Source organism: Pongo abelii, chromosome 9 (assembly GCF_028885655.2).
Source record: "Pongo abelii isolate AG06213 chromosome 9, NHGRI_mPonAbe1-v2.0_pri, whole genome shotgun sequence".
NCBI lineage: Eukaryota > Metazoa > Chordata > Mammalia > Primates > Hominidae > Pongo > Pongo abelii.
The window spans coordinates 103,767,324-103,794,130 of record NC_071994.2 but is presented as its reverse complement, the minus strand read 5'-3'; the positions used below and the strand labels follow the sequence as shown (position 1 = coordinate 103,794,130).

General features: G+C 38.4%; 1 protein-coding gene across 3 annotated transcripts in view; it reads right to left on the bottom strand.

Annotated features, from left to right (window-relative positions):
• Positions 1-26,807, bottom strand: part of ARHGAP42 (Rho GTPase activating protein 42) — a 313,798-nt gene that overhangs the window by 196,960 nt on the left and 90,031 nt on the right. For all 3 annotated transcript variants that reach the window (XM_002822385.5, XM_009246979.4, XM_054524968.2), the window contains exon 3: positions 4,263-4,324. In XM_002822385.5, coding sequence (XP_002822431.1) covers positions 4,263-4,324 — 62 coding nt within the window. The remainder of the gene's footprint in view (positions 1-4,262; positions 4,325-26,807) is intronic.

The following is a 26,807-nucleotide window of genomic DNA, read 5'->3' as shown; positions in this document are numbered from 1 at the left end:
ACTATTTAGGCTTCAAAACTCAGATCAAAGTCACCTTCACAGAAAACCTGTCTTTGCCCCACTAGAAAAGGTCAGTCTCCCATAAAAGTATACACATTTCTAGTAGTACAGGTCACACTGCATGGCTGTCTCTCTGGCACTGGGACTAGACCCATGTAGGCTAATGTTTCCTAAATGAATGTGGTCATTCCACCACCAGCCAGAACATTTCTTCCCCACCTCATCTCTTTCTCACATGGCTGCCAAAGTAATATCACCTGAATTGTACTTTAATTCTCTCATTCTTCTCTCCAAAAACTTCTGGGAATTCTCCCATTGCCTATAACAAACATAAAAACTTCTAGGCCTAGCCCTGAAACCCTGCATATGACCACAACTATTAATTAACCTTCTACTAATCCCTTCTAAGAACCATCTGCCTTATTCCACAACTTATACAGAACTGTCTCCCACTTTGGGGCCTCTGTCCAAGTTCATTTCTACAACTGCCACGACCTACTTGTGTGATCCTTCCCCAGCTCAGGCAATGTACCCTCTGAGTCAAAGGCACCTTACTAACACCCACCTTCCTCAAATGGCTTTCTCTTATCAGTTCAGAAAAATAATACCATACTGTGTCACAGTCCCAGAGGATTCAGTCCACACGTGAGTATTATACTGACCAGGCATACCTCAGAGATATTGTGGGTTCAGTTCCAAGCTACTGCAATAAAGTGAATATCACATTAAATATAAATAAAATATATAAAGTATATAAGTTCAATATATGAATATGTGTAAATATATATAAAGCAAGTCACATGAATTATTGATCCCAGTGCAAACAAGTTATATTTATGTAATATTGTAGTCTACTGAGTGTGCAATAGTGTTTTGTCTAAAAAATGGTGTACATACCTTAATTTAAAAGTATTTTCTGCCTGAAAAATGCTAACAATCATCTGAGCCTTCAGCAAGTCATCATCTTTTTGATAGTGGAGGCTCCTGTCTTGAAGCTGATGACTGTTAACTGATCAGGGTGGTGGTTGCTGAAGGCTGGAGTGGCTGTGGTAATTTCTTAAGACAACAATGAAGTCTGTAGCATTGATTGAATCTTCTTTTCACAGAAAATTTCTCTGTAGCCTGAATTACAGTTTGATAGCATTTTACCCATGGTAGAACTTCTTTCAAAATTGAAGTCTATCTTGTCAACCCTGCTACTGCATTCTCAACTAAGTTTATGTAGTCTTCTAAATTCTTTGTTGTTATTTAACAATATTCACAGTATCTTCACCAGGAGTAGATCTGATCTCAAGAAACCATGTATTTTGCTTATCCATAGGAAGCAACTCCTTATCCATTTAAGTCTCATCATGAGATTGCAGCAATTCAGTCACACCTTCAGGCTCCACTTCTAATTCTAGTTCTCTTAAATCTTCCATCACATCTATAGTTACTTACTCCACTGAGTCTTGAACCTCTCCAAGTCATCCATGAGGGCTGGAATCAACTTCTTCCAAACTTCAGTTGATATTTTAACCTCTTTATGAGCAGGAATCACTAGAATCAACTTCTAATGATGAATCCTTTCCAGAAAGTTTTCAATTTACTTTGATGAGCTCCATCAGAGGAATCAAAATCTATGGCAGCTATAGCCTTGCAAAAATGTATTTCTTAAATCATAAGACTTGAAAGTCAAAATTACTCCTTGATCCATGGGCTGCAGAATGAATGTTGTGTTAACAGACATTAAAACACTAATTTCCTTGCACATCTCCATCATAGCTCTTGGGTGACCAGGTACATTGTCAATGAGCAGTAATATTTTTAATGCTATCTTTTTTTTTTTTTCCTGAACAATAGGTCTCAACAGTGGACTTAAAATACTCAGTAAACCATGCTATAAACTGATGTGCTCTCATCCAGGCTCCATGTTCTATAACTAGAGCCCAGACAAGGTAGATTTAGCACAATTCTTAAGGGCCCTAGGATTTCTGGAATGCTAAATGAGCACTGGCTTCAGCTTAAAGTCACCAGCTACATTAGCACCTAACACGAGAGTCAGCCTGTCCTTTGAAGCCAGACACTGACTACTTTTCTTTTATTGCTATGAAAGTCCTAGATGGCAACTTCTTCCAAGGGAAGGCTGTTTTGTCTACATTGAAATTCTGTTGTTTAGTATAGCCACCTTCATCTACGATCTCAGCCAGATCTTCTGGATAACTTGCTGCAGCTTCTATATCAGCACTTGGCTGCTTCACCTTGCATTTTTATGTTATGGTGATGGCTTCTTTCCTTAAACCTTATAAACCAACCACTACTAGCTCCAAACTCTTCTTCTGCAGCTTCCTCACCTCTTTCAGCATTCATAGAATTGAAAAGAGTTGGGCCGGATGCAGTGGCTCACGCCTGTAATCCCAGCATTTTGGGAGGCCAAGACAGGCTGATCACGAGGTCAGGAGTTCAAGACCAGCCTGACCAACATGGTGAAATCCCATCTCTACCAAAAATACAAAAATTAACCAGGCGGGTGGGGTGCACCTATAATCCCAGCTACTCAGGAGGCTGAGGCAGGAGAATCGCTTGAACCCAGGAGGCGGAGGTTGCAGTGAGTAGAGATTGCGCCACTGCACTCCAGCCTGGACAACAGAGTAAGACTCTGTCTAAAAAAAAAGAATTAAAAAGAGTTAGGGACTTGTTCTCGATGGGCTTGACTTAAGGAAATGTGGCTAGTTTGATCTTCTATCCAGACCACTAAAATTTTCTCCATATCAGTAATAATGCTATTTTGTTTTCTTATCATTTGTGGGTTTAACAGACTAGTACTTTTAATTTCCTCCAAGAACTTTCCTTTGCACTCACCACTTTGCTAACTATTTGTTTCAAGAGGCCTAGCTTTAAGCCTGTGTCAGGTTTTGACATGCCTTCTTCACCAAACTTAAATCAGTTCTACCTTTTGGCTTAAAAAAGTGAGAGACACATGACACTTCCTTTCACTTGAACACTTACAGGCCATTGTAAGGTTTTTAGTTGGCCTAATTTCAATATATTTATGTTTCAGGCAATAGAGAGATCTGAGGACAGGAAGAGAGATGGGTGAATGGCTGGCTGGTAGAACAGTCAGAACACACTCACCATTTATTGATTATGTTCACAGTCTTATTTGGGTAGTGTCTGTGGAGTCCCAAAAAAGTCCTAATAGTAACCCCAACATTCACTCATCACAGGTCACCACAACAGATATAACACTAATGAAAAAATTTGAAACATTGTGAGAATTACCAAAATGTGACACAGAGACAGAAAGTACACACATGCTGTTAGAAAAATGGTGCCAACAGACTTGCTCAATGCAGGTTACCAAAACCCTTAATTTGAAAACAAAAACAAAATGAAAGAAAAACAAAAACCACACATTTACTATACCACACAAAATGTGGTATAGTAAAGCACAAAGAAATGAAGTATGGCTGTATATGTGTATATAATCCCCCAAGTGGACAGTGAGGTCAGTTAAATCAGAGATAATGTCTTAGATAAGTCTGTAACCCTCACTGTAACTGACTATCAGCATCGTTATCACCATCAAAATGTATTTACTATGTGCCAGGTGCTGCTACAGATGCTTTCCAACAATCCTGTGGGATATATACTATTATTTTTCCCATATTACAGATGAGGACATTGCATCATAGAGAACATCACAGATATTTGAAAACACTGGGCATAAAATTATATTTTTGAATGGATAAGTGTTTCACCAATAACTATGCTCTAATGCCTTTGCATATATTCATCCACCAATCTAGGATGTTTTCCCTGTCCTTCCCAGCCTAACAAAATTCTCCCAACCTTCAGGGTTCAACTCAAACGTTACCTTTTAACACTACCCTGGCAAGTTCCTCCTTCCATGAATTGTCTCAAACATTTGAAACATGTCTGTATTATAACACTGAGGTTGTTATAACCTCTAAATGTTTGCTGAATTAGAATGGGTTTCTTAATGGCAGTCTGATCAATATTTTTAATCCTCAGAACAGTAAATGGCAAGCAAAATAAAGGTAATTTACATATGCCAAGCATATAATTAGAAAAAAATGGTATATCTTATTAGCAATATATAATAATTATAGTCACAAATCTTTTCAAAAGTACATGTAAAAATTAGTAGATGTGTCAAATCATAAGGCCTTGTATAAAGTTCTCTAGTTCAGGAGGTCCATTCTTTCTCTTTAATATGTTGAAACAAAGCAATATTCTTAAGAAATACAGAACAGACTTACCAGTCTTCGCCTTTCTTCTTCTACTGCAATGAGTAGTCTTGCAAATTCTTTTAGTGACTGAGCTGTTTGGAAAAAAAAAATGCAAAGCATTAATATTTTCATTGCTAATAACAAGAAGAAACATTACAAGGAAGCTGGTTATTAATTTGTATATAGTATATTCTGTATACTATTAATTTGTATATATTATATTATGTGATTTTATGTCTATATAACCATAAAAGAATATACAATAGGATCCTAATCACTAACAGCTATGGATCAGAGATGTATGTACAAATTAAGGCTTAGCAAGTACCAACAGTATTTTTTCTTCAAAGACATTGGAGGAAATATAGCTTATATATTTAATATGTAAAACGTACACATACATTGATAAACATAGCATTGAAATCATTTGTAAGCAGTAACATACAAATAATCAAACATTTTTAAGTCTGTAAGGAGCAACAAATCTACTATTTTGTGTACTTAGTAGCAGCCAGTAACGCAAAATTTTCCACTGACTTCTAGAAGCTGAAGGGTCACAGATAATTGAAAACAGATTCCATATACTGAAGGGATCAACTTTACTTCTACATCCAAGGTATGTTAGATCTTTGCTGTTCAATTCAGTGTTAACATCAGCATCTTGGGAGTTTGTTAGAAATGCAGACTCTCAGGCCCCACCCCAGAATCTGCATTTTAACAAGATCCCCTGGTAATCTGTTTCTGTATTAAAGTTGAGAGGCCTGCTTTAGAAAACTATCTGTACCTATATTGCTTTACTTTTAGTAGGAATTGAACAAGAACAGCAATTTAAATTGAAATGGGAAAGATCAAGTACTCAGAAACATTGTGGGGGCAAATAAAAACTAATAAGCAAATAAATTAAAGGGAGGTTATAGTAGCATATTCTTTAAAAATGCATAGGTACAAATGGCAATTATGGAAGAGTAATTCACCTCTATCAATTTTTCATACCTAATGCTTAAAATGAATAATCAACCAAAGTTAGAATGTTTGGGTCACAAAAATGATAACACAAATAAACCTCTTCTATGTCGTCTTTTTTTTTTTTTGAGACAGGGTCTAGCTCAGTTGCTCAGATTGGAGAGCAGTGGTGAGATCACTGCAGCCTCGACCTCCCAGGCTCAAGCAGTCTTCCCACCTCAGCCTCCCAAGTACCTAAGACTACAGGCGTGTACCACATCTGGCTAATTTTGTTTATTTATTTACTTATTTATTTTGTAGAGACAGGGTCTCACTATGTTGCCCAGCTGGTCTCAAACTCTTGGACTCAAGTGATCCTCCTGCCTCAGCCTCCCAAAGTCCTGGAATTACAGGCGTGAGCCATTGCACTGGGCCATACAGCCTTATTTGTTAGATTCCTAGTCACTTCCTTTCCCCATCTTAATACTGGAAACATCCTGTGAGACCAGAAGTTTAGTAATTCTGGCATAAAGCCAACAATAAAGACAAGTAAGTGAGAAAAACAAATCAAAAAGAACTCATTAAGGAAGATAAAAAATATTTTCCATTTAAGAATTAAAAATTCCAACTTAAAATGTTGTTTTCTCTTTTCAGAATTACTAGGCTTACACTAGCCAAACTGGTGTGAAATATTAAACCCTATGATTATTTCATATTGGATTTTTTTCAGAGTTACCATAACAGAAATCAATGGATTACTTGGGAGACTCAGGATAATCTAATAAACACATTAATGGTCTTTTCTTTAAAGTTTGGATAAAAGAGATCTCTTCAGAAATATTGGTATTAATGTATAATACATTCCCGTTTTGACAACAGTTAGTTGAACAAAAACTTATTATATAAAGAATATTTTAACTGGAGTGTACAACAGCATATTATATTTTTGTGCTTTCTTTTGGTTAAAGTATTCCATCATTCTGGTAGGTATCTACTGCCACTGAAGCTGTTGGTTGGTGAGCTTGAAGAAGTCAACAAAACTCGGGATGCTGGAAGGCAATGATAACAGGTCTATAGAAAAAGAAGCCAAGAGGTAGGTCAGTTTGGGCTGCCTGAGTGTAACAATAAGTATTTTTTTTAAAAAAGGAAAATTCCAGCCGGGCGCGGTGGCTCACACCTGTAATCCCAGCACTTTGGGAGGCCGAGGTGGGTGGATCACGAGGTCAGGAGATGGAGACCATCCTGGCTAACACGATGAAACCCCGTCTCTACTAAAAATACAAAAAAAATTAGCAGAGCGTGGTGGCGGGCACCTGTAGTCCCAGCTACTCCGGAGGCTGAGGCAGGAGAATGGCGTGAACCGGGAAGGCAGAGCTTGCAGTGAGCCGAGATCGCGCCACTGCACTCCAGTCTGGGCGACAGAGAGAGACTCGGTCTCAAAAAAAAAAAAAAAGAGAAAATTCCAAGTCAATTGTTATTTCCTGGGAAAACAATGTTATACAAATAACACAATCACAATAAACTAAGTAGCTGACTTGTAACTAATATGTACAAAGTCACTACAATATAACATGAAAAACTGATTTTGCCAAAGTTGTTTTAACTATCGAGAGAATAGGAGAAAGGCATATGTAAAATAGTATGAAATAAAGACATGTATGAAAACAGTACGAAGCCAAATGATAAATATCTAAAACTGAAAAACAAATTTTAAAAATAGCAGGACAATCATGGTCTTGAAAAAATTACAAGAAATGACTAAAAGTTCAACATAGTCTTTCTGAGAAATTAAAGTAAGTAGTGGGGACTGGCAAGGTAGGAGATTGCTAGTTTTCATTAATCCTAACAAAATCTATAACTTTTCAACATATAATGAAAAATCAAACATGCTACAAATGCTTTATTTTCATACTAGTCTAAATGCTAGGAGGACATAGATCCTTTATTTATTAAATTTCCCAAAGGGCTAAATAAATACCTAGTACATAGAAGCCTGTCAACTGCTGTTTTGGAACAAATGAAAATATAACAATATTAGATTGGCAGGAGCACACTAGAACTTCCCATTTGGTCAAGCCAGGAAATGATCACTGGCTCATACAGCCCCAGGCTGTATTTCACTGGCTCCTGGGTATTGCCTCTAAGAACAGCTGAAGTCCACAGGCTTCCCCTAAGGTACCTCCTACCTCAAGAGCAAATCGTGAAGTTGTCTTAAATCAGATTTTGGTTACAAGTAAGAAAACAAGCTCTCATTTTGCTATTCTACTTTTTTGATCCTGTTTTCTATTTTACTTGAATGGTTTTCTGGTCTGTTTCCCATATGAACACTATTTATAGATTTAGTAAGATAATAGTTTATTATAATGGCAATGTCTGAGAAGAAAAATTTTAACATGCAAAAGCAATTGCATGTCTGGTTCCCCACAACAAAAACTCCTCTCCCTCCAGGAGTTTTCTGAGACTTGCCCCAATCTGACAACAAATTTTCTTCCCTCTTTTTTTTTTGTTGATTTTTCAGGGAAAGGACTTCAAAAAACTACGACTGGGTCTCTTTAAATTTTGTAGTCTCAGTTCCAGAAAAGTACATATTTCTTGGTACAGTGAAGACACTCATGTTTGTCATTTGTTCCATTAAAAAAAAAAATGTTGAGGACATTAAATATTCATTTTATGAATCAGTAACAGTGGCCTAACTTTTTAAGCCCATATCTGAAATTTTCCTCTAAATCCTTTCATTTATAATAATATCAAAGTATTGTGTTAATAGTTTTCTAGGCTTAACATAACACAGATCTTTCTGTGCTTTCTTGAACAGGAATTTACAATACCATACAGCAGGTACAAGAATGTAAGGTATTATCATGTAAATTGCATTTTAAGAGAACAGGCTGATGGGGATCTAGTCACTTCCCTGCCTGACCCACCCACAAAGTCTAACAGAAACCTCTGACACAAGCCAGGCAGATCCAAACTGCCTAGTGTGCCCCAGCAGCTCCCTAGACATGAGAGGCCAGGGTTAGAATTTCTGGTGCACAAGACCCAAAAATGCCCTAAGAGACCATGAAAACTGTAGAGTCTATTCTACACCAGACTTTGGGCAAAAAGCATACACAAAATAACTACCCCCAGCACCCATCACTGTGCTTTATACAGAATAGTTATTGAGTTTGTGTGAATGTTTGAGCCATTTATTCTCAGACTTTCCTTAATCAAAATCTGGAAGTTACATGCACATTTCTAATACTCAATTATCAGCAATAATTCGTAATACCTCATATTTTATTTATCAATATTATTATTTACATGAATAACAACTACTTTATTATCTGGTTTTGGGGATCCAGACTAAATGTAATACAACAGCTGGTCCTAAAATTACAGATTTTAACCATATTTTTTATGACTTTTTTATGACATATGTCATTTTTTTATGACAAGAGCTTGATTTAGTCAGAGATATATTCCAAAACCAATACTTAATACACAGTAGACTGAAAATAGATGACCACTGAATGCATTTGGGAGTTTAACAATACATTTCCACAATCTATTTGCTCTACAAGGAGAAACATGTCAACCCTTATTCTAGGATTCATGAAATATTATGAAAAGATAGGCCAGACACTTTGGGAAATTATATTAGCTATCTAAATTCCTGCCACCTGCATGAAACTTTCCTGACTATATTCAATACTAATCTCTCTCCCTTCCTGTCCATCTGGAGCATGAGATTACTAAAGAACAATCAAAATATAGTTTCACATATAAATTTTAACTTTCTAACAAATTATTGAGTTTAAGAATATTACCATAGGTTTCCTTTTTATCTCTACAACATAATATTGGAAAAACACTTTCAGAAAAAAAAAAAAATCTATTACTCAAGTCTATTTATGACAGGTGCTGAGAGTATAAATGTTCACAAACACAATTGTTGAATCATACCTAGACAGTGAGGAAGTATGATGACAGCTTCTATATTTGCCAATATCATAAATTCTGAAACATTCCTAAACTGTCTAAAATACCTATTTTGTAGATTAATCTTTTTAGCAGGCTTAAATTCACACTACTATTTTTGCCTGGAAGACCTGTTTAATGTCTAAAAGTAGAATGAGAGAAAATTTTAAAAATTGCTGTGTTCATTGTTGACATAACTCCACTATCTTAAATACTAGTTAATATACCATCAAATGTTTCAACAATTGATCAGTTTGGGCTTTATATATTTTAAAACTACAATGAGAAGGGGAAAGCATGTCTCTCTTGTATCCAATTAACATTTATATCATAATCAGACAATGCTGGGTTAAAAATTTCTTCCAGAAATCTTTCTTTAAACTTAAATAGTATAAAACACATACCCAAAAAACAGTACAGATCATAAATTCAGTGACATATACAATTATGTCAACAGCACACTATATCACTTTATTAGACTGCACAAATCCCTTATGACCTTCTGTAAGGGAGATGGCTGCACTTTAGTCAGGAATAGGCCAAGGCGGCCTTCCAGTGCAGCATGACTCAGTGGGTTTGGAGCGCAGGCACACAACTCTGTACATTATGTAACCATGCAAGACACATTAGGTGATCACTCACGTGAGCACGTGCTTGGTTTGGAGCCACTACTGTCTGTGAAAGGTGTAATTACCCTGCTAATGCTCACACCGAGACTCATGCCCATGGCTTGACTGCACCCATGGCTTGCTTGAACCCACAGCTCACTCACACCCAGAGAGAGAGTAAAGCCATATCAAAACTGTCTACGATCTTGCGAGCATTTTTTCCAGCTACCTGCCACTCATCCACCCACTCCCCTCGGTCCTCAGCTTGGGCTGGAACCTGACACTTGACATAACACCCTCAGATATGCTACAATGGAGAACTGGGTCAGCAGTAAGAATTTAAATGTTGTTGTATCTCTAGGAAAACTTAAAAATCTACAGAAGTCTATAAAAGCCAGATTGAACCAATGCAATTACATTTTATAAGTCCAGATGATGCCCCAACAATAACCTTACTTTTCCATTTGGAAGACAGTGTAGGCTCTGTAAAGCCCTTTCTTAGTATCCTTCTGAACTGACATTTCATACAGAGTAGGAAACAAGTAGTAAAACATTACCACTTAAATTGGATATAAGCCAGAGCAGATGACTTGGTCATATGCTTCTAGATCTGGCCACACCAAGAAAAATAAGAGTAGGATAAACATACATAGCCAAGTGATACCCAGCATTATACTACAAAAGCATGCAATGATCTAAGGACCATCACATCAGTAGTCTATGCTTGGAACTTCCACTGAGAGAGTCTTAATTTTCTGAACACTTAAAAAATCAAAGGTAGCATACTGACTGCTGTATCCAATGGTAAATTTTAAGAACAATTTAATCCATAACCAAAATAAGAAGCACAATCAGTTTGTGGTATGCCTAAACAATAAATACCATGTCAGCAAAACAAGGTGAGTTTTATTAAAAGGGACACCAACTCTCCCACCAGATACTTGGTGTCTTTGGTAGCAATTAATACCCTCACTGATAGGCCATCCACTTTGCAATATTGGTTTTATTTGCAACCACAAATTCTAGTCATTATTTTCTAGGAGCCACAACATCAAATAAGATTTTTCCACTCCATTTCTGGCTTCAAGCTCCATGGATGCTCACTTGCAAAGTCAATAAATTGCTTCATATTAAATAAATCAATAGAAAAAAAAGTCACAGCCCTACTGACGAATACTGGCATGTCACCATAAATACAATCTAGTACTTGGAGGCATACATCCTTCTTCTGATACTTCATAGCCCCTTGTAATCTAAAGGCTCACATGAAAAACACATGGAAATTTAGTTATCATTGAGGTATCTAAGTCTGGTTCTCCACAATGTCCTCCTTGTGGTCAGATTTTGCTTTTTAATTGCCAAACACAAATCAAAAACAGCGTCATCTTGAGAACACGCTCTGAAATCTTGCATTTAAATTATTTAATTATATCCTATCATCAAGGAACCCCAATGAAGCCATGCAATCAGATGAGTTAAGTTTAGGCAAATATGAGACATACCAAGTTGGAGGAGCTTACTGGACATTATTTGAGTAATTACAAAGTTGTTTAATATCATAGCATAGTTCCTAATTAAGTATAGGAAATAAGAAATGCACAGTCCACAAAAGAAAATGATAATACAATTAAACTTTTATAAAGTTGAGAAGATACTCTGCATAGGGTTAGGGGCATCTCTGCCTCAGCACTTATTTATCTTGTCTATACTACAAGCACCTGTGCTGAATTTGGTCCCTCCAGCAATCAAACACCAATCCAGACTCTTCACAAGGCACATGTAAAGAATTCCTACTTTGGAATCCATTGGCTTACCATTGAGGGATTTCTTTTATGCTTTCCCTTGTTCCTGTTTAACCTTTAACCATACTACCCAGACTCTTGGCAGGGGTTATGACCCATAGTCTAGCCTCCTTTTAAATTCTCACTCAGCCCCTGTTCCCTGTGCCTCCCTCCATGCCTGGGTTCTTGACATTGCACAGGTACCCAGGCACCAATCTGTGCTATACTTTAATCTTGTCTATCAATGTGGATCCCAACATGGCCTGCCAAACCATGTTTGGGCTGAGATTCAGAACTTGTGACCAAGTCTTTAATCTTTCGCTCTCTTCTGGTCTAACTGAATACTCTCATTTCTCTTATCCTCACCAGCATAACAACTTATATTAGTCTGTTTTCACACTGCTATAAAGAACTACATGAGACTGGGTAATTTATAAACAAAAGAGGTTTAATTGATTCACACTCCTACATGGCTGGGGAGGACTCAGGAAACTTACAATCATGGCAAAAGACAAATGGGAAGTAGGCATGTCTTACATGGTGGCAGGAAATAGAGTACACATAGGGGAAACTGCCACTTTTTTTTTTTTTTTTTTTTTTTGAGACAGATTCCCACTCTGTCCCCAGGCTGGAGTGCAGTGGTGGGATCTTGGCTCACTGCAAACTGCAAGCTCTGCCTCCCGGGTTCACGCCACTCTCCTGCCTCAGCCTCCCAAGTAGCTGGGACTACAGGCGCCCACCACCATGCCCGCCTAATTTTTTGTATTTTTAGTAGAGATGGAGTTTCACCGTGTTAGCCAGGATGGTCTCGAGCTCCTGACCTCGTGATCCACCGGCCTCGGCCTCCCAAAGTGCTGGGATTACAGGTGTGAGCCACCGCACCCGGCAAAACTGCCACTTTTAAACCAACAGACTTCACGAGAACTCTCTCACTATCACAAGAACAGCACGAAGAAAACTGCCCCCGTGATCCAATCACCTTTCTTGACACAGGGGGATTATAATTCGAGATGAGATTTGGGTGAGGACACAGAGTCAAACCATATCACAGCTAGACTCAAAAGAAAGAAACCTGTAAGCCAGGGACTTGCCCCATAAGAGAAAGTGGCTGCTACTACTGCTCCAGATTGTTAGCATTACCTATGTAAATTAGTAATAATTATGATGACTCCAGGGTGAAAGTCACAGTAGATTATGGAAATAATTCTAAACTATATATCTAATAGTTTTTCCTTAGGATACTCTCCCAGAACTAGCTTAAGACAGCTTAGTAATACCTACTCTGTAGCTGCCAAACTATAAGGTAGTTTGAGAGTTCAGGTATATATACTCATATATATATATATACTAGGCTTATATATATGGTAAGTGTATATATTTCACAAAAGGCCAAATTTTGGCAAATAGATACATGCAAACACAAAAAGGACATTTCATTTTCACACAATTTCAAAACTTAATTTCTGCTGCCTTTTCCCTAGACTTCTTCCCACTATCTTATTACTTCAAATGAATTTTATCTGAATTCTTGAGAAAACTTTACTGAGATTTTTGTCAATGCAGTAAGTGTTGTTGTGCCTAATGAAGTCATCAAGTCACATATTTGGTTTTCTTTGAAAGCACACTTAGTGTACTCATGAAAATGAGGACCTGTGCAATTCTGATGTTACCTTGTTTTGTTTTGTTTTAATGATGTTTATTCTGTTTCCCAAAGTCAAAACCACCCCCAATTCAGAAACCATTTTCCCAAATGTGAGTATTCTCACATTTGGGAGCTCCTCTACCAAGAGGTGGTGACATTACATATACTATCTCATTTAATGTCCACATCATAACATGAGGTGCTGAAGTACGCATTATCTTGATTTCACAGAAAGACAATCCATCAGCTAGAACTTGCCCTACAATCCCAGAGCTAGTAGGTAGAGAAGCAGGTATTTGATTTTGATTGTTTGATTCCAAAGTCTATTCTCTCCCAACAAACCATTATTGTCAAAGGGAAAAAATTAAAAAGTCGTGCCAGTCTGTATCCTGCTACATTACAGGAGAAAAAGAACAGGCTTATCATCTTTAAAGGCAAACAGTTCCAGAGCTGTTTATGCTCAAAGAGTAATCGGGTGCCAAGTATCCTGAATGAAGGGGAATAATCAGTAATTTGCTGCTGACAAGCAACCACTTACACTTCACACTGCCCCCATGTTTCCTGCCATCAGGAACTGACCTCCCAGCACTCCTTCACATTCCGCAGGCTGAAGCACCCCATTCATGCTCTTCTGTACTCAAGCTCCTGACACCACCCACCCTAGTGAAGCCTCAACATCCGCTTCCTTGCCCAGTGCTCTTTTCCACAACCTCTTAACCTCCAGTGACCTCTTCTCTGTAATTCACACACCCACAAGGACACTAAAAGTTCAAGCTATCTAACCCCTTTGCTTTTGCTTTTTGGCAATCCTTTTATTCAACTCTAGTTCACTCCTAATCTTATTTCCCACAGTGGTTATCTAAAAAGAATTCTCGTCTTTCTCTCAAGAACCCAGCCCCAGGCTTCCCCTCACTCTTACCAGATGGCCTGGCCTCCTGATTCTGTGAGAGAAGTTGAAGACTCTCTGATCAGCACTGTCTTTATTCATTCTCTTCAACTTGTCTCCTGTCTCAGAAAAAGGGCCCTCATCCTCTCAAAAGCTAACAACTCCACAGTAAGCCTCTAATCTCATTTCTCTCTCTTCTCCCTCTCTCTCTTTCCCTCTCTGTTATTTTCATCAACACTCCTCCTTCTTCACAATGCTGTTTTCTCCTTCCTCTTGGTCTGCATACTAGCTCCAGGCAAGGGCCCTACTATCCTAATGAGGTCCAAGGAACAGAAAAACATGGGGCTGTGGAAAGGAGGAGGAGATTTACCCGATACGGTGTTAGCACTGTGCAAAGCTCTTTAATGCTCACAACATCCCATCAGAAAGTCACATGTAAAATCCTCAAATCTACTGCCATTCTCTGCATTTTTCAGATAGGAAAACTGAAGTATACAGATTAAACAACATGCAAGGTCATAGAACTAATGACTTGTAGCGCTAAATTTTGAATCCAGATTAGCTGATCTGAAATTTATACATTTTTTCACTACTGTAGGTATAGCCCCACAGCACCATCCATTCATCCTAAATTTAACACATCAAATTACCTACAGGAAATTTAATACTAAGGATTTTTTTTTTTGAATCTCAAGTTTAACACATGTCAAAACTAAGTTCATAATTTTGTTCCACCCCCAGATGCCCTGGCACATAAGAATACATAAATGTGCTGGTAACACCATTCTCCTAGTAGCATGAGTGAGGAATAATCTTCAGTCCTTCCTTCCATATATCCAATCACCAAATGCTGCTGATTTCTCTCCTCTACCCTTCTTACATACCCATATAAGGATCTTACTTCATCTCTGCTGTCATATTACATTAGTTTCCCAGCTTCTGTGGCTCTAACTCATTGTAGGTAGGGATGCTAGAATAAAACTCCTAGAGGGCACCTTTGATCATGTCATTATCCAACTCAAAATCCTTAAATGGATTTTTTAAAAGGGTCCAAACTCCAAACTGCAAATAATTTGAGGCCCCCATGGTGTGGCCATAAGGTACGTGCCTATGTAACTTAGTCCAAGACGCTACTATTTCTAATCTCAAGCTTTGCACTTCGAAACTACTACACATTCCTGTTATTTTCCCATTTCTGTGTTTTTCTTTTACCTATATTTTCTGTCTGCATCATACCTAACCATTAGGACCCAGTTCAAATAACCTCCTCTATTTAGGCATCTTCAGATGTCCCCAGCTGGAAATCCCTTCTCTGGCTCTGATACTCTCACAGCAGTTTGTCCTTACTGTACCTAAAGCACTGGGCGCATTCTCTTTAGCATTATACTGATTAGATCATAAGTTATTTTTTGACCCCCCCTTCTATTTTGTAAGTATAACAAGAATACAAGACGATTTGATTCATGTTTGCATGAACCAGGAGGTTCTTTGCACTCAGAAGACACTCATTATTGGTAGAGAAGTTTAGGGAATCCAAAGTCCACATCAGCATGAACTAAGTAAGTCACACCTTGTGTATCATTTTAATTTGAAAGCTGTTTTCTTTTTCATCCCTGGGAAATTTGCACAGCATCTGCACTGGCTCATGAAAATCATCTCTTATTCTAAAGACATACACTTAAAACAAAACTTATTCTCAGGCTGCGAAGGACAAAGTGGCAAGAAATGACTAGGTTTCCCTACAAACAAGTGGCACTTACAGCTTTGGTGGCTGCACTGGCATGACACAGGGAATCAGGGATCTGGCCATTCAAAAGGCACACTGCAGGAATAGACTAAAACAGTACCACCCTCCCACCGTGCCGTCTTCTGCATATACCACAAGTCTACTGTTGATTTTTTGTTTTGTTTTGTTTTGAGACAGAGTCTCACTCTGTTGCCCAGGCTGGAGTGCAGTGGCGTGATCTCAGCTCACTGCAACCTCCACCTTCTGGGCTAAGGTGATCCTCCCACCTCAGCCTCTCAAGTACCTGGGACTACAGGTGCACACCAACATGCCCAAATAATTTTTGTATTTTTAGTAGAGATGGAGTTTCCCCATATTCCCCAGGCTGCTCTCGAACTCCTGGGCTCAAGCAATCCACCCGCCTCAGCCTCCCAAAGGGCTGGGATTACAGGCGTGAGCCACCATGACCAGCCAAGACTAGTGTTTAAAGCAGTGATTTTCCACAGGCTGCATGAGACACCAAGGATCTCCATAAAATTAAAGGATCCTACGGCCATCAGCCAGGGGAGTTTGCCTTAGTTCAGGCCTGGGGTAGAGCCCAGAAATCAAATTTCTAAGGCTCCCCACAGTTGATTGTGATGCTAGGCAGTCTGGCAACTCCTGATTTTGGGAAATAAAATGCATGATTTGTGTGAGGAATTAAAGATTTAAACTGTATTTAAGTAGGAAAGTGTATATTTCAATAAGATCTTTAAGGATCATCTTTACTTCCTTACTTGAAGTTCATGTGTATTTCAATGGCAGAAATAGTACTCTCAGCACTGAGATGTTATCTCCGAGTCCCACAAATCAAGCATGACACCAAAGCTCTTCTCTCCACTGCCCCCTGAATCACGACTCACCAACTATCCTGAATTCTATCCTTGACAAAGAAATTACTCCAAATTCACCTCTTTTTTTTAAGCCTCCTATTCCTAGATAACTATCCAAGGCAAACGTTTCTTTTACTTCTTAGGTCTGTGATTCAACTCTATTCTTGTTTTCAAATTTCTCCCTCTGTACTCTGCTTCCTTTTCATCCCCAAATGTCTTCTTCCTTGCTCATATGTTTGTCCTTACTTTTTTGCCAATTAGTTCCATTAACTTCTGATTGTCTATATTCTGCCTCTTAACTCACTTCTAACAGATACAATTTCCAAGGCTATTGCCTTTCTGGTCCAAACATTTTATGTCAAAATTGAAATTATATTTTTATTATTTCATTCACATTTTAAAAAGTGTTCTCTTGATGCATAAAGGATTTTGTGATGCATGTAATCTCTGACTCACTGTGAACTAGCAAACACTTCCATGTTATAATGAATCACATATATGGTATGCTAGAAGAAACCTCCTAAAGTGCAACTGCAGTCAAAGGCCTTGAGTGTTTTTTGAGAACCTGCAAATTAAACTCTAGACTACATAGCAAGTCTTCTACAATATTCTCTGGTTCTCAATCCTTACACTCCAGCTAAGAGGATATCACATCCTGGTTTTCTTCAATATCACATATATCAAGGTAATGAAAACTCAAGTGTACAATCAGACTAAGTATGCCTAAGCAGGAAAAGAAGTCCAATTATCCAGGGCAGGAGGACAAATAGAGAACTGCGAAAATTCTCCAATGCTCTAAATGCATTAAAAAATAAAATAAAATAAAATCTAGTGCTGGTGCAGCCAGCGTGCCTCCGAGGTCAGTTACTCCTTTTGCACCAAATGGTTTCAAATCCAGAATTAGGTCAATATCTGTGGGATCATATAAATTTGATTAATGGAGAATAAACCAAGCTTCACTTCACAGGCAGTTTGTTGTAACACCAACATCTTAAAATTATAGATATCTGTATATTAAAACTATTACAGAAAAAAATCTGAATAATCATGACTCTTTGTATCTCTGTAGCACTTCTTGTAGTTTAATATATAGTGAAGTTACATGTTTTATCATCTAACTCCTCTGACAAGAATACAAAACCCTTTGGGGTGAGGATTTATTTCTGTTTTGCACAATGATGTATCTTCAGCACCCAACATGGTACCTGACAAATTCTCGGTGCTTGGTAAGTATTTACTGAGTGAATGAACAAGTAACCTCAAAGTCAAAGTTGACAATCTAAGAGCCAGTTATCAAGGTTCTAGTATCCATGTGACTTCAGAAAATCATTTCACCTCTAGTTCTGAAGGAAAACATCAGCATTATCTCCCATGCTCACCAAAGTCTCTTTCTACTCCACTATACTAAATTTGTGATTTAGGAAACCAAGCCAACATTTCTAAGTCAGAAGTAGCATTTTCTGATCATTCAGAAAAAAAAACAAAAAACAAACAAACAAAAAAACCGCTCATGTTGTCCCTCCCCACCCTTACATGTACATAAAGAAAGTAAGAGAAAGATCCTAGAACTATAGAAATGCAGCTCCCAGAGAGAAAGAGGTAAACTACTCCACACCAAGAAAACACCTATGGTACAATACCATCCTCAAAGACTATTTTAAAGCTGATGAACAATTTATATTACAGTATATTCAACATAAGGTAGAGAAACTCCACAAAGAAAACTAGGAAAATACCAAAAAAACAGGGCCAGTGGGCTGAACTTTGAGAAATGATCTATTACTACTGAACTCTTTCCAATTAACAAAAGTGCAAGCTGTGCACATAACACCCACAAGGGCCATCACTTATTTTTCTAGGGTCTGATGTTAACCAATAGGCACCCAACAATGCCTAGTCTATCTTGACTGTGTTCTATTAGCATAATTAGCTTTGTTTTCACACCATTCAAAACAATTGTGACTTCACGTCATTGGTTGTTTAATGTTGGTGTCCTCCAAAAAAAATTTAAACCACCTATGCCACCCATTGTGGCTTAGATCTGGTTGATACTTGAGTATTTACTGAATAAATGAGTTGTACAACCAGGAAATGCAGGCACAGACAAGTTTAAAAGAGAGGCAAGAGAAAGCTACAAAGCCGGTTTCTGACTCTAATCCCCATCGGCCTTTGACTTTAACAATGTTGCTCTTATAGAAGAGCAAAAAACCTATCGTATTACTAGTCTTCAATAACACTCCACCATGCTTCATAGAGTGGATCCTGGGTGGGTCAGGTGGACCAACTTCATCACTGTTCTGCCCATATCCACAAATGCGCCAGCAATATTGCCTTTGGGGTTACCAATACATTTTAGAATATGTTAATTCACAAATATAAAACTTGCAAATAATTAGGATCAAGTATATATTTCTGCACCCCAAATTAGCATGGGTCATAGCATTTATTACACTAATTATTTTGTTGAGATTATTTTTTACTAACCATAGATAAAAGTCCTCCTTGACTCTCTATCCACCTCCCTGAAATAAGCCTTTTTTAAAGTTATGTTATTTTAAAAGAGGGGTATTGTTACCACCTTATCCTTTAGTTTGTACACTCCATGAGGGCAAAATTTGGACCACCTTTTTCACAAGCACAGTTCTTGTCACATTACAGGTAGTCAATAAATATTGAATAAATGCAAAATGAGAATAAATTTTTAACTCTGGTTTAAAATTTATTTTAATATTTATAAATATTTTTAAAACTTGTTTTTTTGGGGTTTTTTTTAATTTTTGAGATGGAGTCTCACTCTGTCCCCCAGGCTAGAGTGCAGTGGCGCGATCTTGGATCACTGCAACCTCTGACTCCCAGGTTCAAGCAATTCTCCCGCCTCAACCTCCCAAGTAGCTGAGACTACAGGCACGTGCCACCATGCCGGGCTAAATTTTCTATTTTTAGTAGAGACAGGGTTTCACCATGTTGGCCAGGCAGGTCTTGAACTCCTGACTTCAGGTAATACACCTGCCTCGGCCTCCCAAAGTGCTGGGATTACAGATGTGAGCCACCGTACCCAGCCAAAAACTTGTTCTAAATGATTCTAAAGTACATGTAAAAATTATATATGTGTGTGCATGTGTGTAAATTTATGACCTATTACCCTCTGAAAATTTGGATTAGCATACTGAAAAGAACCATAGTAGATATATTCAAGTAAGTACATATATATATACATATATATATATGTATTTTTTTTTTTTTTTTGAGACGCAGTTTCGCTCTTGTTGCCCAGGCTAGAGTGCAACGGTGCAATCTCAGCTCACCGCAACCTCTGCCTCCCAGGTTCAAGCAATTCTTCTCCCTCAGCCTCCCGAGTAGCTGGGATTACAGGCATGTGCCACAAGCCCAGCTAATTTTGCATTTTTAGTAGAGATGGGGTTTCTCCATGTTGGTTAGGTTGGTCTCAAACTCCTGACCTCAGGTGATCCACCCACCTCAGCCTCCCAAAGTGCTGGGATGACAGGCGTTAGCCACCGCACCCAGCCAGTGCATATATCATTTTTAATGTAAGGCCCTAAAATTCTATTTACCCTAAAGTGATTCATTTCTGTAAAAGTTTAATAGCTTTTACAGGTGGGGTTGTTCACTCAACAAATATTAAATCTTTGCTACAAATAAAGCTCTAAAGTACTACAAAAGAATAGGAATATGAGTAAAACTTTCGGACCTCAAAGAGCATATAATTTGCTACAGGTGATAAGCAAGTGAGCCCTCTGTACAAAAGACTGGGCTATTTTTTGTTGGGCAGAACAAAGTCACAAAAAAAGACATGAAGTTTTAGGGGATTAATGTCTATCAATAAGTTAAAAGATAAATTTCTTTCCAGGCTTGTGACATGACAAGTTTTCAGGTTGTTTTTTACTCAAAGCCTGAAACATGAAACACCTAATCTTTTGAATTTCAAATTAAGTCAAATAAAATGCTTCAAAATACACAGCTAATATGATAAAAGCATCTCTCTCAAGCAGCATGTTTTCTTTAAGAGAGGAAAACCACCTGAAATGTGCAACTTTCCCAGCTGCTTCCATCATTAATTGTGGGTGGTTTCTGTGTGGGTACAAAAATGAGGGTGGTTTAAAAAAAAAAAAAAGGAAAACAATAATACAATTGTCCAACTGAGAGCTATTAAAAAGTAAAATATGCTTCCTCTGCAGAGTTAAAAAGAAAATGTTATTTATATAAACAATTTAGGCATTTAGAAATGTTCCACTTTAATACACGACTTCCTGATTTATATAACCACATTTAAGTGGTTGTAATGAGGGTCTGTAAAGACTGATGGATATTTTTTTTTTTGATTCAGCAAATAAGAAGGTAGTTTACTTCTTTGAATTTAATAAAATATCACAGGTCTCTTGAAGAGTTCAGCTGTGGTTGATAATGGCATTGCCTTTGGTTTACAAATTTTTCCTAAAAATGCCCAAGAAGAATCTCATGGCTACAAACAACTTCACCTTTTCTTTTTTTTTTCTTAAGAGACAGGGTCTCATCATGTTACCCAGGCTGCAGTACAGTGGTGTGATCATAGTTTAATGTAACCTCAACTTCTGGGCTCAAGGGATCCTGCAGCCTCAGCCTCCTGAGTAGCTAGGTCTATAGGTGCATGCCACCATGCCTGGCTAAATTTTTACTTTTTATAGAACTGGGGCCTCATCCAGGATGGTCTGGGACTCCTGGTCTCAAGCATTCCTCCCGCCATGGCCTCTGCAAGCACTAGGATTATAGGTGTGAGCTATCACACCCCACCCAGTTCTACCTTTTGTATCACAATATCACTAGACAAATATTAAGAGTAAACTGTAAAAATGCATATTTGTAGCTCACGACCAACTTCTGAAGAAAATTTTCACAGAAGCATTTTCAATAATTTAATCATTGAATTTGTTTAAGTCAAAAAAGAAAATAGGTCATTTTTTAACAAAAATTATTAATGATCTTTTGAATGCATTTTCTGCATTTATTATGGCAGTTACGATTTTTAACCTGAAACAAAGGCTATTATCTCTCAAAGTGTTTCTACACTGTAGAGGAATCCTTTCCAAATACACAAAGTAAATTGTTTCCCATACTTCCCACCCTAGACTATATTCTTATTTCTCAATTGGGAAACAGAATCAAATATTACCTTTCCATTTGACCTAACAGACGCATCTTCAAAGTAAGTGAAAATGTTATGCCTTTTTACACAGTCACTCTTCCAACAAAGAAACTGAATGAGATTTTCCAACCACTCCCTTGAAAAAATTCTTCTTGACACCCTCAGATCAGGTATCCAAGATCACTCTCAGGCTTCCATCTACAGCTCAAGGTGAGTCACCTCACCACAGTAACCCACTGATGCACACACCCAGCCTCAAAGAGGTAATCAAACAATAAATATTTGCACCTCGGCAAAGCACTGCCAGCACAGGAAGACATAGTAAAGCTCCTGTGACTTGAACTGTCACTATTTTAACCTGCTATACCTTCACCTTTCAACACATTCTCCTAAACACAGAACAAGAAGTAAAAATGTCAGGGCACCTCAGCCAATGCTGTACACAAAACTCGGTTCAGGTTCGAGCTCTCATCCATCAATCAGTACACGTACGATTTGTACAAACATTTCCATACAACAGCTTCTTTTCAAAAATGCGACACGCTCTTCGTTGTTTTTTTTTTTTTTTTTTTTTTGAGACAGAGTTCACTTTGTTGCCCAGGCTGGAGTGCAGTGGTGCAATCTGAGCTCACTGCAACCTCCACCTCCCGGGTTCAAGTGGTTCTCCTGCCTCAGCTTCCCGAGTAGCTCGGATTACAGGCGTGTGCCATCATGCCCAGCTCATTTTTGTATTTTTAGAAGAGATGGGGTTTCACCATGTTGACCAGGCTGGTCTTGAACTCCTGACCTGAGGTGATCTGCCTGGCTAGGCCTCCTAAAGTGCTAGTGCTGGGATTACAGGAGTGAGCCACCGTGCCCAGCCGATGCTAACTATTAGGCACTATCCTTGTTGCTATGTCTACATATCTGTATTCAAAATGGAGTAAACAAGGGACCAGCAATACACTAGTTATGTCAGAAATAGTTGGGGGATTGTTAAAAAATATAGTTCGATCCAAACTACCTAACTGACTGACTCATTTCTCCACTCCTAATTTGGAGCTATTACCTTGGTTGACAAATGGTAGTGTATTGCCTGTCACTACCACAGGAATTTTCTGTTTAGGTGTGTCTAAAGGAATGAAGTCTCCACCAAAAATATTTATTAGCAAAGTGACTCTCCTTCTTGGTAAATGTTTAATCTCTTGAGTCCAAATCTCATACTGTTCAAGACTTTCCTGAGAGTCTAGGTCATCACACAACATCACCAACCAAGCTGTTTACGCACAATTGCAACTGACTTTCCAATGGTTTCCAAGATTACATAGAATGAATAAACTTTCCCTCATATTAATGACTAACATTTTTATTGCCACTAGTTCAGTTTGACTAACAATATCTAACTTTTTTTTTTTTTTGAAATAGAGTTTTGCTCTTGTTGCCCAGGCTGGAGTGCAATGGCGCGATCTCAGCTCACCGCAACGACCCCCTCCCAGGTTCAAGCTATTCTCCTGCCTCAGATTCCCAAGTAGCTGGGATTACAGGCATTCACCACCACTCCTGGCTAATTTTGTATTTTTAGTAGAGATGGGGTTTCACCATGTTGGTCAGGCTGGTCTCGAACTCCCAACCTCAGGGGATCTGCCCACCTCGGCCTCCCAAAGTTCTGGGATTACAAGCGTGAGCCACCATACCTGGCCACAATATCTAAATTTTTTTAAAACCTAGAGGTCTTCTCATTTTTAATCTTTGATTTAAAATGATTTCAAATTATAAGTACTTAATACAAAAACAAAATAGAGTAACTTGCATACTTCAGCTTTGGTGTGGATAAAAATTCTCAAGTGATGTGCTAAGACTTAAAGTCTTTTATTATCCTATACACTAATGTGCTAAATCAATGCAGCTAAACAACCCGTCTCATAGGCAGATTCATAGTAGTATCTTTGGACACCCAGCCATTTGAACTAACCCACCATAAACAGTGTTTTCAAAAGAATATGATTTTAGTTTCTGCACAAATAACCTTTTATTTCCTATCAGTAAGGTTTTAAGGTTGGGCAAATAACTCATGTTGGAAGATTATCAATTCCCATGCAAGAGTGTGCTCCAGGACTGATGCAATGGGTATTGTTTTTGTATTTACATACATATTACTTGTGTAATTATAGGTAAATGATAGTACCTTTTGTATTTGGTCTGCCCCTATAAATATATATGAGAGGAGGCTTGAATCTATCTTTTACTGATTTATAGTCACTCTCCTCCCCTCCATCACCGATTTCGGAGCCCCACGTGTCTAGCACTGTATGCCTAACTCAATGTCTTCCTTACTCAATTCAAAAAACCAAAGCCAAATAAAAAGTGGGCAGCTAGTGCAGCTGTGGGAAGTTCAGTGGATGGACTCAATAGGCCACTTTCCACTCACCCAGCACTGCAGTGAGCAGATGAAAGGGAACAGGCCAAAGCTCACCTGCAGCTCATTTATCCTTAGCGAAGGGAGGGCAATGGTCTCTTGATGCTCTTCAATGAAAAGGGAGGTGCTAAAAAAAAAAAGTGCAGGACACTGCCCTGCTTGGGACTTCAGTCCTGACCTGCTCTCTGAGCTACAGGAATTCCCCACTGGGTCTTGAACAACGAATCCCATTTTGCCTCCTTCCAAGCCAGCAGTGTGTCACTGGCACGAAACAAAACAAAACAAAAAACCCAGCAAGCACAGGCCAAAAGGGTGGAGGCAGAGGGAACCCGTGAAGCATTGGGGCAGATGTACAGGCCAGACACAGGCCTACACATCAAACACGCTCCCAGAACAACTTTCATAATTAGGCAATTATACTGATAGAGTAACACCACCTTCTCTTCCTTACTTTGCCGAAAACCTTTTTTCATCCTCTTCCACTGTAAGCACAATGAAAGCAGACATCTTTATCCATCTTCCTCTTCCCTTCCTACCCATTCCCACCACCACACCTTACACACAGAAAGCCTGTCGATGTCTTACTTTTCAAGTCCTTTTGCGCTGACATGACCCACATACAGAAGATGAGCTTCTTTGTAAGTCACAGTATTTTGTGGCTATGTCATCAGTAGGTCTCAAGCCTACTCCAGCTGAGAGTGTTGTGGGGCTATTGCTCGCTGCTCAGAGTCACAGCCCTCCCTACCTCATTCCTCTTTCATTAAATCACAGCGATAACGAAGTCGTTGGAAATCAGGCTTCAACAAGGTAAAGACAGCGAAAACGCTGTACCGTCCCACGTAGAACTGAAGCCAACGAAGGTGGATAAGCGTGATCCTTATGCTCCACCCACTCCAGATACACACATTAGTCCCAGGGATACATTTTCCAGTTTATTGTCCTTTGTAGAACAGCTTGGGATAATCTCATAATCTTCCAGGTCAGCAATGATTCTTCAGAGCCTCCTCCTACTACTTCTTTATTATCTACATAATTTATTTTTAACTGTTTAGAGTATATGTGGGAGCTCAGGTAAAGGGTAAAAAGTGTTGAACAGGATATGGAAACATATCCATATTTTTACAGGAGTTGTTCCAGAAATATTTTATACTTGTAAGTCATTTTGCTCTAAGTTTTCCTAATAGCATTGCAATTTAAATCAGATTCCGAGTGCAAAGGGGTTAAATAAGTCTCCTGATTTAAAATTAGCAAGCAACATCACTTCTATTTGTGTAGATTCTTCATCTCCTGATCTCCAACCTGAGATTTAACTTCTCAAAGCCCATATAGTATTAGATTTAATGTAATATTCATTGCTTGTAAGCCTTCACCTACTGATCTCTTCACACCTCTCGAATCTAATCTGCAACAGCTGCACAACAATGTTCAATTAGCCAAAGTGGAAAGAGTCAAACAGACCACTGTTGAGATATCAAGTTCACTACAACTTGGGGAAATTACCTAACATCTGCCTACAAGGCTGCGTAACATAGTGATTAAAAACCCTACGTCTGCAGTTACTACATGCATGTGTGACTACAAGATGTCTTTTAAGTAAGAAGCTTAATGGAAATGGAAACATACAGAAAGAGGTTTTCTGTACTCTTAATAACAGGTAAAGGGTCAACCAGAAGTAACCTGAACATACTATAGGGATTATTTCATAAATTCATGTATATGAACCTGATGAAATAAACTCATGAAGCCATTAACATTGTATCATCTGTGGAAACCCAGGAGTATTTGCTATAATCCTCTTTCCAAAGAATAAAATACCAAATTATATATTATCATTGTATTACAAAAATATGTATATAAGTGAAAAAAAGTAAAGTTTATAAGGAAAATTGTGTCATTTATTCAACAATTTATCTGAGGGTCTACCGTTAGGATCTGGGTCAAGTGCTAAGGCTAAAAGGGTTAAAAAAGAAAAAAATCTGGCTTCTGCCTTCATGGCATTTATAGCTTAAATTATAGCTTAAATTAAAGGAGACCAGCCACTCCACCCTCCCCTCAAATTAACTAACACTCCTAAAAAAGCAAGCAAAGAGAGTGACCATTTGGCATATATCTGCTCAGAAAGACTGCGAATATTATCACAATGATGTATGCATCATATAAATTCCACATGCAGAGACAGCTTGTCTAAGGACTCTGTACCCTGCCCAGCGATTTCTCCAAAAGGAGCTCTTGTGAATGCAGGCAAGCTAAAGCCACACAATGAATCCAAAACTCATTCAGCTTAACTTCTCCTGAGAGCCTTCTTTTTGTGGGGGTAACATTGCCCTTTTGTTTCACAGCGAGGTCTGTGCTAAGACTTGCTACTTAGGTAGTCAAAGCTAATAAAATGTACTGTCTAGAAATACAGACATAACTGGTAGAACTATAGAAGAAAAAGAAAGGGCAGAGGAAGAAGAGGAATGTGATTGTGGAGAGGTATGAAGGGGATTACAAATCCCTGCTTCTCAGAGCATAGTCCATGGACTAGCAGCGTGGACATCACCTTCAAATCTATTAGAAATATGAATCTTACACACAACCCAAGACCTGCAATTAATAAGATTTCCAGCCGGGCCCGGTGGCT